We start from the raw sequence: 15819 nt of genomic DNA, 5'->3' as shown, positions 1-15819 counted from the left end.
ATGCTCGACTATGCATATTCTTGACAGTTTTGGAAAGAAAACACTCTGAAGTTTCAGAATCTGCAAAGATTTTGTCTGTAAGTGCCCCAGAACTCATTCTACAGGCGAAACCAAGATGATGCATCACCCAGGAATTAGCAGAATTTCTGAAGCTCTGTTTTCCATTCTCTCCTTATATGGCTGTGATTGCGCAACGAATGAGCCTACACTTTCTGTCGTTCGCCCAAGGTCTTAGCAGCATTGTGATGTATTTGTAGGCATATCATTGGAAGATTGACCATAAGAGACTACATTTTCCAAGTGTCCGCCTGGTGTCCTGCGTCGAATTCGGTGCGCAATTGCCAGCTGCTTCTACTTTACCATTTGATTCAGGGGAGAAAGCATGTGTCCAAGAACGATGTATCAATGAAGAGATATGTGAAAAACACCTTGATGATTGATTCTAAACAACGTTTGCCATGTTTTCAGTCGATATTATGGAGTTAATTTGGAAAAAAGTTCGCGTTTTGAGGACTGAATTTTCAGATTTTTTTTGGTAGCCAAATGTGATGTATAAAACGGAGCTATTTCTAATACACAAGGAATCTTTTTGGAAAAACTGAGCATCTGCTATCTAACTGAGAGTATCCTCATTGAAAACATCAGAAGTTCTTCAAAGGTAAATGATTTTATTTGAAGGCTTTTATGTTTTTGTTAATGTTGCGTGCTGGATGCTAACGCTAATGCTAACGCTAAATGCTAACGCGAAATGCTAACGCTAGCTAGCTACTTTTACACAAATGATTGTTTTCCTATGGTTGAGAAGCATATTTTGAAAATCTGAGATGACAGTGTTGTTTACAAAAGGCTAAGCTTGAGAGATGGCATATTTATTTCATTTCATTTGCGATTTTCATAAATAGTTAACGTTGTGTTATGCTAATGAGCTTGCTAGATAGATTTACACAATCCTGGATACAGGGGTTTTTTCATAGCTAAACGTGACGCAGAAAACGGAGCGATTTGTCCTAAACAAATAATCTTTCAGGAAAAACTGAACATTTGCTATCTGAGAGTCTCCTCATTGAAAACATCTGAAGTTCTTCAAAGGTAAATTATATTATTTGAATGCTTTTCTGTTTTTTTGTGTAAATGTTGCCAGCTGAATACTAATGCTAAATGCTACGTTAGCCATCAATACTGTTACACAAATGCTTGTTTTGCAATGGTTGAGAAGCATATTTTGAAAATCTGAGATGACAGTGTTGTTAACAAAAGGCTAAGCTTGAGAGCTAGCATATTTATTTCATTTCATTTGCGATTTTCATGAATAGTTAACGTTGCGTTATGGTAATGAGCTTGAGTCTGTATTCACGATCCCGGATCCGGGATGGGGAGATCAGAAAGGTTAACTGACTTGCTTAGTTAAATAAAGGTAAAAAAATAAAATAAAAAATAAATAAATAAAATAAAAACCTTTGACTATTGGATGTTCTTATAGGCACTTTAGTATTACCAGTGTAACAGTATAGCTTCCGTCCCTCTCCTCGCTCCTACCTGGGCTCGAACCAGGAACACAACAACAGCCACCCTCGAAGCAGCGTTACCCATGCAGAGCAAGGGGAATAACCACTCCAAGTCTCAGAGCGAGTGACGTTTGAAACGCTATTAGCGCACACCCCGCTAACTAGCTAGCCATTTCACCCCGGTTACACCAGCCTAATCTAATGGGCTTGAAGTCATAAACAGCGCAACGCTTGAAGCACAGGGATGAGCTGCTGGCAAAACGCACAAAAGTGCTGTTTGAATGAATGCTTACGAGCATGCTGGTGCCTACCATCGCTCAGTCAGACTGCTCTATCAAATCATAGACTTAGTTATAACATAATAACAAACAGAAATACGAGCCTTAGTTCATTAATATGGTCGAATCCGGAAACTATCATCTCGAAAACAAGACGTTTATTCTTTCAGTGAAATACGGAACTGTTCCGTATATTATCTAATATTCCTGTTACATTGCACAACCTTCAATGTTATGTCATAATTACATAAAATTCTGGCAAATTAGGCGGCCCAAACTGTTGCATAGGTACACGTTGGAGCAACGATACGCACCGCATCAATTATATGCAACGCAGGACAAGCTAGATAAACTAGTAATATCATCAACCATGTGTAGTTAACTAGTGATTATGATTGATTGATTGTTTTTTATAAGATAAGTTTAATGCTAGCTAGCAACTTACCTTGGCTTACTGCACAAAGTCCCTCTAAGGCCCTTCTGCTAGCTTGCTAGCCCCGGCCTGCTATCTGTCTGAATCGGCGTGTCTCCAGCTAGCCTAACTACTCACTGGACTCCTATGATCACTCGGCTACACATGCCTCTCCCTAATGTCAATATGCCTTGTCCATTGCTGTTCTGGTTAGTGATTATTGTCTTAATTCACTGTAGAGCCTCTAGCCCTGCTCAATATGGCTTAGCCAACCCTTTAGTTCCACCTCCCACGCATGCGGTGATATCAACTGGTTTAAATGTTTCTAGAGACAATATCTCTCAAATCATCACACAATGCCTAGGTTTACCTCCAATGTATTCACATCCTATCATACATTTGTCTGTACAGTAAGCATTGAATCTATTCTATCGTGCCCAGAAACCTGCTCATTTTACTCTCTGTTCTGAACGAACTAGACAATCAGTTCTGATAGCCGTTAGCCGTACCCTTATCCTATTCCTCCTCTGTTCCTCTGGTGATGTAAAGGTTAATCCAGGCCCTGCAGTGCCTAACTGCACTCCCATTCCCCAGGTGCTCTCATTTGTTGACTTCTGTGACTGTAAAAGCCTTGGTTTCATGCATGTTAACATTAGAAGCCTCCTCCCTAAATTTGTTTTATTCACTGCTTTAGCAAACTCTGCCACTCTGTCCGAGCCGTGTCTGAATCCTGGTTTAGGAAAACCACCAAAAACCCAGAAATTTCCATCCCTAACTACAACATTTTCCGACAAGATAGAACTGCCAAAGGGGGCGGAGTTGCAATCTACTGCAAAGATAGCCTGCAGAGTTCTGTCTTACTATCCAGGTCTGTACCCAAACAATTCGAGCTTCTACTTTTAAAAATCCACCTTTCCATAAACAAGTCTTTCACCGTTGCCGCTTGCTATAGACCATCCTCTGCCCCCAGCTGTGCCCTGGACATCATATGTTAATTGATTGCCCCCCATCTATCTTCAGAGCTCGTGCTGCTAGGTGACCTAAACTGGGACATGCTTAACACCCCGGCCATTCTACAATCTAAGCTTGATGCCCTCAATCTCACCGACTAGCATCACTACTCTGGATGGTTCTAACTTAGAATATGTGGACAACTACAAATACCTAAGTGTGTGGCTAGACTGTAAACTCTCCTTCCAGACTCACATTAAGCATCTCCAATCCAAAATTAAATCTAGAATTTGCTTCCTATTTCGCAACAAAGCATCCTTCACTCATGCTGCCAAACATACCTTCATAAAACTGACCATCCCTACCAATCCTCGACTTCAGCAATGTCATCTACAAAATAGCCTCCAACACTCTACTCAACAAATTGGATGCAGTCTATCACAATGCCATCCGTTTTGTCACCAAAGCCCCATATACCACCTACCACTGCAACCTGTACGCTCTCGTTGGCTGGCCCTCGCTTCATACTCGTCGCCAAACCCACTGGCTCCAGGTCATCTACAAGTCTCTGCTAGGTAAAGTCCCGCCTTATCTCAGCTCACTGGTCACCATAGCAGCACCCACCCGTAGCACGCGCTCCAGCAGGTATATCGCACTGGTCACCCCCAAATCCAATTCCTCCTTTGGCCGCCTTTCCTTCCAGTTCTCTGCTGCCAATGACTGGAACAAACTGCAAAAATCACTGAAGCTGGAGACTCATATCTCCCTCACTAGCTTTAAGCACCATTGTCAGCACATCTGTTAATAACCCATCCAACTACCTCATCCCCATACTGTATTTATTTATTTATCTTCCTCTTTTGCAACCCAGTATCTCTACTTCCACATTCATCTTCTGCACATCTATCACTTTGCACATCTATCACAGTGTTTAATTGGTATATTGTAATTACTTCACCACCATGGCCTATTTAATGCCTTACCTCCCTTATCTTACCACATTTGCACAAACTGTATATATACTTTTTCTACTGTATTATTGACTATATGTTTGTTTATTCCATGTGTAACTCTGTGTTGTTGTATGTGTCGAACTGCTTTGCTTTATCATGGCCAGGTCGCAGTTGTAAATGAGAACTTGTTCTCAACTAGCCTACCTGGTTAAATAAAGGTGAAATATATATATATATTTTTTTAACTGTTCTCAGGCCAGAGACTCACTACACATCAATTATTGGGTTAGTCCCACCTTGGAGAGTGAAATCCAGTCAAAACTATAACAAGCCTCTGTGATGTCCTAGCCTGTGCCATCTACAGTTTCAAATAAAAAATGGAAGAAAAAAAAAGAATTCTACCAAGTATCAGGCAATTTTGGCTGACAATCTGGTTGCCTCTATCAGAAGGCTGGGACATGGCCGTAGGTGGACTTTCCAACAAGACAATGACCCAAAACATACCTCAAGATCCACACAGAAAGGGTTCTGTGACAACAAAATCAATGTTCTGCCATGGCCATCTCAGTCGCTGGACCTCAATCCAATCAAAAACCTGTGGGCTGAGTGGAAGAGGGCAGTTGATAAGTGCAAACCCAAGAATGTGAAGGATCTTGAAAGGATCTGCATAGAGGAATGGTCCAAAATCCCTCCAAATGTGTTCCTTAACCTTGTCAAACATTACAGGAAAAGACTCCATGCTGTTATCCTTGCCATAGGTGGTTGCACTAAGTACTAAATGAGGAGTGCAAATAATTATGAAACCTTGATTTTGGTTAAATTAATGTTGTATTAAATAATCGAATGATTTTGGTTGGTTCCATTGAAACATTAATAAAGTACAGTATTTCTCACATGTTGGTATTTTGAGTTTATCTTTATAATTATATTGTTTATATTTGTTTAAGCATTGTTTGTGCATTGCCAGTCAGGGGTGCCAGTAATTTTGGAGCCCACTTTACTACCATACCCCGTTCAAAGGCACTTAAATCTTTTGTCTTACCCATTCACCCTCTAACTGGCACACAGACACAATCCATGTCTCAATTGTCTCAAGGCTTAAAAATCCTTCTTTAACCTGTCACCTCCCCTTCATCTACACTGATTGAAGTGGCTTTAACAAGTGACATCAATAAGGGATCATAGCTTTTACCTGGATTCACCTGGCGAGTCTATGTCTTAGTACTAGACTTACTGTATTTCAATAACCCAGTTGTTTCCTTTCAAACTCAAGGTGTCATCATAACTGACACCCCATTCTTTCTGCAGACATCTTTGAATATTAATTCTGAGCAGTTATTTATATCGTTTTTGGAAAACGTAATTCCATTACCAAAGTTTGCATCTGCACGGTTCTCCATTAAATTACTTTGTGTACATGTTTCGGTGGAAATTGTTAAAAGTAGTCCTTATGCATAGAGCTGTATGGATTGTTCAACTTCTAAATCAATGTTATGTGTTTGGTATACATTATACATACAGATTTATTATTATATTTTTATTTTACCCCATTTATCGCCCCAATTTGGATTTTGTCTCATCAATGCAACTCCCCAACAGTCTCGGGAGGCGAAGGTTGAGTCATGCGACCCACCAACCCACGCTTCTTAACACCCACCCGCTTAACCCGGAAGCCAACAGCAACAATGTGTCGGAAGAAAAGTCTGGGGACGATTCCCGAATGCGATTCAGCTGAGACCAAACTGCAAAACATGAGCCGGCAGCTGCACACTGAGGCATTTATTATCAATAGCTTCAAACTAATATTGTTGCCATGAGCAGAAACAGTAGTAGTTATGACACTGCAGTAGTTTAATGGATGAGTTTATGAGCGTTTCTCTGAAGGACAAGAAAGGAGTCAGACTGATAAACATGCTGAGCTAGGCTACTCCTCCCTAAAACCAAAACAGTTAAAAGACAACTAGGCCTTGGCTATAGACTCCGACTGAGCTTGAGGACCACTTTTGGGCATTTTCAGTTTCCAGCTAAATTGCATGAAATACTAAAGGAGGAGTCGGTTGGAGTAGCTGTCTCTCTCTCTCTCCTGTTTTCTTATTCTCATTCCACAACACGATCCTAGAGTGTGATGAAGGATTACTTGGGCCCGGAGCACCATTTGCTGGGGATCTAAAGGCAATTTTAAACCATCAAGATAATTTACCGTTCCGTCAGACACGGAGGTGATGCTGTTCAAAATCTATCTCCTGTTTCTTCTCCCACTTCTCCTCCTCTCTTATCCCCCTGCTCCCCCGTTCCCTCTCCTCCAAGCCCTTCCCATTTTAAGTGGAAACAGCTCTTGGGCCATAATTCATGTAGGATTTATATAGTGTGTGTGTGGGGCGGAGGGACACGAGGTAGAACACACACCGTGGGCCAAGGTCATAATAACCCTAATCCTCCCTCTTGGCACTCCGCCGCCTCCTCTCCCTTCAGATAGGAAATGAACCGGTCTACTCTGCCCCTCCTCGTCTTCCTAGTGGACAGATCGCACGGCCGGGTACGAACCGCCATTAAATAAATAGAATCAGGAAAATCCTAGAATACCTCGGAGCAGAATGTCACAAAGGACCTGTCAAGCTTCCCAGGACGGTCTGGCGGAGCTCCAGCCCAGAGTGGGAGACGAGTAGAAGAGGAGGGGCAGGCGGTTTAGGTAGAGAAGGCAGAGAGAAGCCAAACGTCTGGGTCAGGCGAAAATGACATGACAACTGCACTAAATGTAAATAAAGAGATCAGTGTGGTAATTCAATCTCCCAGACTGGAGCTAAAGCTTATAAATCACAGCTCCAAACCTTCTTAAGAACACCCCAGCCCAAAATGCGGCAGCCGCTCCACAATTAGATTCTTTGTCAGCCTCTGGACTGGCCTCCGGAGCATGTCTCTCTCTCATCTCGCACACACACAGCCAAGATGGGATTTATAAGGTCCAGCATCATTAAACACACATGGCTCACACACAGCATTAGTCAGTAAAAGGGGATATTGTAGCTCTAGCACCACAACATTAAATCTAACATATCTACACAACGCATAATTTTAATCTGTTTTATGTTCAATTGTTAATGCCTATAAATCCAGAGAATAAACTATCAAGACTAATCTAAACTGTAATATTACATGCAACAGCAGGTTTTTTAAGGCAATCTGCACTTACCCGTCTCTTCGTCGATGGCGAATCGCCCCAGTCCACTCCCGTCCCGGATAGAGTACTGGATTTCCCCATCTCTACCATCATCGTCATCCCGGGCCGTGACTTGGAGGACGGTGGTCCCAATGCGGGCGCTCTCCTTCACTGATCCCGTAAGGGCGAAGTGGGAGAAGTAGGGAGTGTAGAGGTTCTCGTTTACATCTACCACCTCTAGTTCCACGAAGGTGACAGACAGGAGAGAGACAGGTCTCCCTTTATCCTTGGCTCTCACCGTGAGGTTGTAGAACTGTTGCGTCTCGTAGTCCAGCTCCTTGGTCAGACGGATGGCCCCGCTGGCCTTGTCCACCTCGAACTTCCCGTTGTAGTCATTGGCCAGGGAGTATCTAACCTGGCCACCCAGGCCAAGGTCTGGGTCCTGGGTCTCGAGCCAGGCTACCACGGTTCCCACTGGTAGATCCTCCAGGGCCCGGGTGTTGTAGACACTGGGGATGAATGCTGGGGGGCAGTCATTAACGTCCTCTAGAGAGATCTTCAGAGTGGTGACTGAAAACATCTGGTTCCCTTTCTCTGCACGGTCACGAGCTTCAATCTTCAAGTTGAAGGTGGAGACGAACTCCCTGTCCAGCTGCCCGGCAACGTACACAATCCCGTTGGAGCTGTTGATGCCAAACTGGGTGGTGCTGGTCAGGACGGAGTAGACAATCTCTCCATTAGGCCCCAAGTCTTTATCAGTGGCCTCAACCTGAATGACATCGGTGCCGATGGCTGTGTTTTCGGGAATGAAGGTTCTATAGCCTCCCTCCTGCAGGAACTGAGGTGCATTGTCATTGGCATCTTCTACGTAGACGGTGAGCAGACGCCAAGCGGTTTTCTGTGGCAGGCCCAGGTCGTAGATAGTGATGTTGAGGAGGTATCTGTCTCTTTTCTCTCTGTCCATGGGCAGGAAGACGCTGATCAGCCCACTCTCCATGTCGATGGTGAAACAGCTGTCTGTGTTTCCATCTGAGATGGCATACAACATCTGACCGTTAAAACCTGTGTCACCGTCATAGGCGTTGACCTTGAAGACACTGGACCCGACCTTTAGGTCTTCGTGCACTGATATGTCTGTGGGAAAGGCCTTATCAAACTGAGGTGTCTGTCTGTTGACGGAGAAAAGGTCAATGAACCCTTCCTCGATCTTGGGCTTGGTTCTAGCTTTGGACTTATTTAGTAATTTCTCAGCTAACTTTTGGGCGACTCTGGTCTCCCTACAGTTGAAGCTCTTGGGGAAAGATTTCCCATGAACAATAGAGATGTTAACGAACATCGGGTCGGAGAAGTTCTCTCCATCTGTGGCGGTTATTTTCAAACTGAAGATTCCATTTTTTGGACTGGCAGTGGAGAGGGACCTCCGTAGGGTTAGGACCCCCGAGTCAGGGTTCAGGTCAAAGAAGCCCCTCTCATTCCCTTCCAGGATCTTGTACTTCACCAGCTCCAGCTCGTCTATGTCGATGGCAGACATGGTGGTGATTACCTCATTGATGGGGAAGTCCCGAGAGACTAGTCCCTGGCACGCCACCTTCTCGAATAAGGGTTGGTTGTCGTTCACATTCTCCAGATGGACAGTTACGTTGACTTCACTCTCTCGTCTGTAGGGGGAACCCCAGTCAGAGGCCCTGACCACAAACACGTAGCTCTCAGACGAGGACTCAAAGTCCAGCTCCTGTGTGGTGGTGAGGATGCCAGAGAACTGGTTGATTTTGAAGGGCAGGGGCTGAAGGCTGGCTATGCTGTATGTTATGTATCCATTCTCCCCGCTATCACCATCCACTGCGGACACCGCCAGCACGGTCCATCCCACGGGAACGCTCTCATTGACGAACACCTCGTACGAAAGCTGAGTGAATGTTGGGGTGTTGTCGTTCGCGTCCTCGATGGAGACCCGAACTTTGACCCCCAGCTCGCTGTCCACCTCCACCACTTCCAGGTCAAACACATCCTTGGTGCACTCCGTGAACCAGCGAGCAGTTGAGATCACGCCCGTTAGGGTGTTCATCCGGAAGTAGGAGGAGTCTGTTGAGGGTGTCAGAATATATTCCGCATCGTCTGGCTCAGGGGTGATTTTCACCACCTTTACGATCGTGCCTGGGGGTGAGATTTCATTGAGACTAATTTCATACGACTCCTGTTCAAATTTCACTTCCACAGCATGTGGTTTCTTCACTATGATGTGCACAACCCTGACCGAAGAAAACTTTTGCGGGGCACCCTTGTCCTTAGCCTGAAGTGTGAGGTTATATCCATAAGGGAAGTTCTCCCAGTCAACTTGGTCAGACGCCTTGATAGCGAACTCATTGCCATCTGACCTCTCCAGAGTGAACTGCTCCATAGGGTCTCCGGCCACTATAGACAAGGACTCAATCTCTCCATTTAACCCCTCGTCCAGGTCTTCCACAGTGACCACTGCATACACAGGGTCCTTGTCCAACCACGAGGGGACATGGGTGACCACATTCATGACTGGCAGATGCTCGTTGACACGCTCTACATGCACAAAGAGCTTGGCCGTACTGCTCACACCGTTATTGCCATACAACTTCATCCCGCGGTCTACCGCCTGGATTTCTAGGTCGTATCGGTTCTGCTCCTCAATGTTCAGTTTCCCGCTGAGGGAGACCACACCGCTAGTTGGGTGCACGGCAAAAAGCTCCATTTTCTCCTTAAAGAAATAGTAAAATTCCCCGTTGGAGCCGACGTCCGCATCAGTGGCTGTAACTTGTGCTATGCTAGTTCTGAGGGAGGTGCTTTCTGCGATGGTGACTGAGTATGTGGTGGGTGAGAATAGAGGTCGGAGGTCATTCATGTCCAGGACCTGGACAGTCACTTTGGTCCAGGTCTCCAGAACCTCTCCTTTGACGGAGGCTTTCACTGTCAGTAAGTAGCTGTCCTGGATTTCTCGATTCAAGATGGCTGCGTTGCCGCCTTTAGTCCTTATGCGTAAGAAGCAGAAATCTCCCAGCATGTACTCCTCTGCTTTAAAGAAGCCTTCTTCATCCCCGGAGGTGATCCTGTAGCGGATTTCCCAGGAGCGCTGGGCCAGGTGGATGCCCATTTTAACTTTACTGTTGGCGTATGTTCGCGCTGCCGAGTTCTCGTAGACAGTGGCATGATAGACGGACTGCGTGAAGAGAAATCGAGGGCCGTCGGCGGGGCCCTGGGGAGAACCCTGGCTGTCCTGGCAGCAGCAGGGGGCAGGCTGGGAGAGCAGCAGCAGCAACAGGGCCAGGCAGAAGAGAGGGGCACGCATGCCTGTGTAGGCCCACTGGCCCATATTCACATCCATCCCATCATCACTCTTCCATCCTGCAACAAAAGAAAGGAGATAGATGTTAGCCACGGGGCAGAGGGGAGATTGTGGCAAAGGAGGAAAGGATTTACAACCACAAAATACATGCCACATATCCCACAACTTGACCTTTGACCTCTAGGCCTAACAGGTTACTAATTTTCCATTTGATTGCAAAGATTGATTGGATGGGGAGGGAGATGACAGGAATGCATAGTAACAAGGCAACCTTAGGAGGTATGACATCATTGTGTGAGGACTCTATGGACACTGACACTCAATTGCACGTTTTTGAAAAACCAGGAGGTTGGTTCAAGAAGGAAGGAACAAAATAATTGCATGGCTAGTGGAAGGAGGAGTGCACCATCACCAAAACACACCAAAAAAACATACCACTATTAGACTGCAGGGAAGCTGAATCTAAAAACAGATCACTCTATCGTCATACTGTTCCTGAACTACAAGAAAATACGTCATATATCTGTCATAAACAACAGGCCAGAAATGGCTCAAGCTGGGAGTCAAATAGGCCTGCTGTTGTGCTTAGTTTCTGTCAGAAAAAGAGGGAGCTATTCTGGAATAAGTGGCCACAAATATGCTCCAATCATGGGGGAACTGGGAGAAACCCTGATCCGGTAAATGCCATGTTGGTGGAGATAGTTGGGGTTATGCTGACTAGACGTTTTCCACCTCGGTGACTGCAGGGTGGACGGGAGGAGTTCACATGTCCCGGGGAAAGACACTCTCAGCACTATGAGTCTGTCGACAATCCTCTGACCTACAAAAACATCTGCTTTTTAACAGTTGCCAAACCCCTCAGCTGAAACAATGAAAACCACCATCCAAACCCTACATTTAAATAAGACCCATCAGCCATTTAGGGAACAAAGATGACAATCCACCAAAGACTGTGTGTGTGTGTGTGCGTGTGTGTGTGTGTGTGTGTGTGTGTGTGTGTGTGTGTGTGTGTGTGTACACGTGTTACTACACTTGGTAGTACCAAAAGTCCTCACAAGAATAGTAAACCAACTAAAATTCAGGTAAGTAAGGACATTCGGCCAGTCCTCACATGTAAAAAGGCTATTTTAGGACTAGGGGTTAGTGGTTAGGTTTACGGTTAGGGGTTAAGTTTAGGGTTAGGATAAGGGTTAAAGTTTAGGGAAAATAGGATTTGGATTGGGAATCAATTGTTGGTCCCCAAAAAGTCCTCACAGGTATAGCAAGACATACGGTGCATTCAGAAAGTATTCAGACCCCTTGACTTTTTCAACATTTTGTTATATTACAGCCTTATTTAATTAAATCGTTTTTTTCCTCATCAATCTACACACAATACCCCATAATAACAAAGCAAAAATAGATTTTTTGACATTTTTGCAAATGTATAAAAATAAAAAAAAACTGGAAATATCACATTTACATAAGTATTCAGACCATTTACTTAGTACTTTGTTGAAGCACCTTAGGCAGCGATTACAGCCTTGAGTCTTCTTGGATATGATGCTACAAGCTTGGCACACCTGTATTTGGGGAGTTTCTCCCATTCTTCTCTGCAGATCCTCAAGCTCTGATGCTGCCACCACCATGCTTCACCGTAGGGATGGTGTCAGGTTTCCTCCAGATGTAACGCTTGGCATTCAGGCCAAAGAGTTCAATCTTGATTTCAACAGACCAGAGAATCTTCTTTCTCATGGTCTGAGAGTCATTTAGGTGCTTTTTGGCTAACGCCAAGCGGGCTGTCATGTGCCTTTTACTGAGGAGTGGCTTCTGTCTGGCCACTCTACCATGAAGGCCTGATTGATACTAGATCTGTGCCTCAACACAATTCTGTCACGGAGCTCCTTCGACCTCATGGCTTGGTTTTTGCTCTGACATGCACTGTCAACTGTGGGACCTTATATAGACAGGTGTGTGCCTTTCCAAATCGTGTCCAATCAATTGTATTTAACACAGGTGGACTCCAATCAAGTTGGAGAAACATCAAAAGGATGATCAATGGAAACAGGATGCACCTGAGGTCAATTTCGATTCTCATGGCAAAGGGTGTGAATACGTTTTTATTTTTAATAAATGTTAATAGATGTTAATACATTTTCACTTTGTCATTATGGGGTATTGTGTGAGGAAACAAATATATTTAATCCATTTTAGAATAAGGTTGTAACGTAACAAATGTGGAAAAATTCAAGGGGTCTTTGTGTTTGTGTGTTTTGTGGGCTGGTTGGAATGCCTTTAATACAGCACAGGCCAGAAAAGATTGGTGAACATCCCCAATGATAAAGAGGCTACTGCATGAAGAACTGACAGTTCAAACACTACTTCACTCTGAGATGCAGAGACTGAGAGAGAGAGAGAGAGAGAGAGAGAGAGAGAGAGAGAGAGAGAGAGAGAGAGAGAGAGAGAAGCACAGAGAGTTTAAAGACTGAAATAGAATGTGAAAGGCAGAGACATGGAGCGTGGGAAGAGAGAGAGAGAGAGAGAGAGAGAGAGAGAGAGAGAGAGAGAGACAGTGAGAGAGAGAGAGAGAGAGAAAGAGAGCGAGAGAGAGAGAGAGATAGAGAGAGAGAGGGTGCTAAGAGAGAGAGAGAGAGAGAGAGAGAGAGTGAGAGAGAGGGTGCTAAGAGAGAGAGAGAGAGGGTGCTAAGAGAGAGAGAGTGAAGAAGAGGGGCCTGTAATAGATACGGTGACAGACAGAGAGTGAGAGAGAGAAAGAGAGAGAGAGAAAGAGAGAGACAAAGCTTCATAATGCTATAATAGGAGATTGTGTTTTGACCGTTCTAGGATCTGCTTGACTGTTTCTGTTAAAACCGTTCTACGATCCACTTGACGGTTTGTATTAAAACCGTTCTACGATCCACTTGACTGTTTGTGTCCCATGTATTTAGCTTGCTATAATTAGCTAGGTAGATAAAGGGTTAGCGTTGTCGCTTGCATAACCGGCTCGCTAGCTAGTTTAATTCCTACCTTGCTTGCCATGGAGTTGGCTATTAGATAACTAGCTAATCAAGCAAACCAGACAACATCTTTGATATGATGTAGCTAGCTAGATAGCTATCTTTCAATATGACCTGGCCAGCTAAAATTCCTGCTAGCTCATATTAGCTAGCTAGCTTGTTTCAACTATGATTTTCTAGCTAATGTTAGGTAGCTAGCAATCAAGGGCTGACTGTTCTCATAAAAGTTTATTTTGTAGTGCAAGGATCAGCTATGGAGGTAATTTGTGTCATGACTGACTACTGCAGTACTGCTTGTCCATGTGTTAGCTACCAGAAACAAGCCCAGACGAGCTAGCTAAACGTTGTGTCAGCGTCCAGCAGTGACCAGCTGCTGGTTGCATAGTAACGGCGTCACCAGCCTCGATTCTAATCAAGCTTGCACCAGTTGTGAAACTGGGCTGCGGAAGCCAAGGTTTCCCTCGAACCAGCTCGAATTTGGCCCTAATTTTAAGTCACAGTGGAAACTGAGCTTCATGCTGCTACATACACACACCTGTCCTGCATCTGACGGTAACTATTAAATAAATAAATCAAACAAGCACACACACACACACACACACACACACACACACACACACACACACACACACACACACACACACACACACACACACACACACACACACACACACACACACACACACACACACCTGTTGGAAATCTCTCCTAAATATGCACACACACACATGCACCCTGCTGAGACTCCCTCAAGCAAACACACAAACACACATACAGACATCCACACACCACACACACACATTCACACACCACACACACGCAACCCCTATCACTCTATATCCCCAAACCCACTAAACGTCTCCCCTTTTCTCGTTCGCTATCTCAGATAATCTGGTCACAGGTAAACTTTTTCCTTCCCCTATCCCTGTTCCAGCTTCCCATCGTTGGATTAAACATGTTATCGTGTGTGTCTTATTTTGTGTGTGTGTCGGGTTGTGTGTGTGTGTGCGTGCATACGTGTGTTTTGTGTTGAGTCTGTGTTGAGCCCTAAGGCAACAGAAGATGGTATTCAAACTGAACCTGGTACACTGGTAATTATTTTTACCTCAACGGTCAGGTTATGGTGAGTGAGTGTACTGATTGTAATACCAGTGGACAAAACTGGACGTAACAGTGGAGTTTGGGCTTGACTCACACAGGAGTTTGGCTGACCTGGTTTAGCCAGTGTGCATGTATTTGTGTGTTTATGTGTGTGTGTGTGTGTGTGTGTGTGTGTGTGTGTGTGTGTGTGTGTGTGTGTGTGTGTGTGTGTGTGTGTGTGTGTGTGTGTGTGTGTGTGTGTTTCCTACTGTTTGTCCTAGACCTGATACTACATATCGCCTGTCTACCTAACCTTACAATACCCTCAATGACAGGTACATGCCTCAGAGAGCACACTTCCCTTTATGTTAAGCTCAGCATCAAATCTGCAGTGTGTGTGTGTGTGTGTGTGTGTGTGTGTGTGTGTGTGTGTGTGTGTGTGTGTGTGTGTGTGTGTGTGTGTCTGTGTGCAAGATGAGAATAAGAGAGGGGAGGAAGACAGGAGGTGGAGTGTGTGTGTGTGTGTGTGTGTGTGCGTGCGCACGCGTGCGTGCGTGCATGTGTGTGTGAATGTATATGCCTACATTCCAGTGTCTGTCTCTATTCATATATGAGCACAGCACACGAAGGAGAGCAGAACAGAACATCACCATAGAAAAACATTATCTACAGAGAAGGCCCACTTACTGCCAGAGCTAAATAGCTCCTCATTAGCGTCTCATTAAAGGCTAATTCCCTGTATTTGTCTGTGGTAAACATCAGCCATATCTCTCTACTCCCTCTTCTTCTCCCTGAGACTTTGGTCAGAACAGCCCACAACACAGCTGACATCGCAGCAGCCTAGCACAGATCTGTCTCCATTATGTACACCTACCGGGGAGGGATGTGGCCAGGCTTTTTGTGGGAAGATGAAGTGAATTCTCAGGCTCATTGTGTAGCGACAATCCCTGGAGCTGGAGACTTTCCTCTGCCTGTTTTTACGGCTGACGTGCTGACAAAGACGGGGGAGCGGTGACCGAGACAGGGAAACATACACACACACACACACACACACAGACACACACACACCGTGTGATAATAGACAAACACACAGAGACAACCGCAACTCACTGCAGGCAGAGAACGCATTCCACCACAGGAATCAACATTACACACACACACACAGAGAGAGAGA

General features: G+C 44.9%; 1 protein-coding gene across 1 annotated transcript in view; it reads right to left on the bottom strand.

The window, feature by feature from the left end:
- Positions 1–15554, bottom strand: part of LOC139382860 (protocadherin Fat 3-like) — a 264053-nt gene extending 248499 nt beyond the window's left edge. Inside the window, exons 1-2 of the mRNA XM_071127101.1 lie at positions 15520–15554; positions 7290–10628 (exon numbers count right to left, since the gene is read on the bottom strand). Coding sequence (XP_070983202.1) covers positions 7290–10608 — 3319 coding nt within the window. The 5' untranslated portion in view covers positions 10609–10628; positions 15520–15554. The remainder of the gene's footprint in view (positions 1–7289; positions 10629–15519) is intronic.
- Positions 15555–15819: the final 265 nt, after the last annotated feature.

This window comes from Oncorhynchus clarkii, chromosome 24 (assembly GCF_045791955.1).
Source record: "Oncorhynchus clarkii lewisi isolate Uvic-CL-2024 chromosome 24, UVic_Ocla_1.0, whole genome shotgun sequence".
NCBI lineage: Eukaryota > Metazoa > Chordata > Actinopteri > Salmoniformes > Salmonidae > Oncorhynchus > Oncorhynchus clarkii.
The sequence above is the reverse complement of the archived record's forward strand: the minus strand, read 5'-3'. Positions and strand labels throughout refer to the sequence as shown.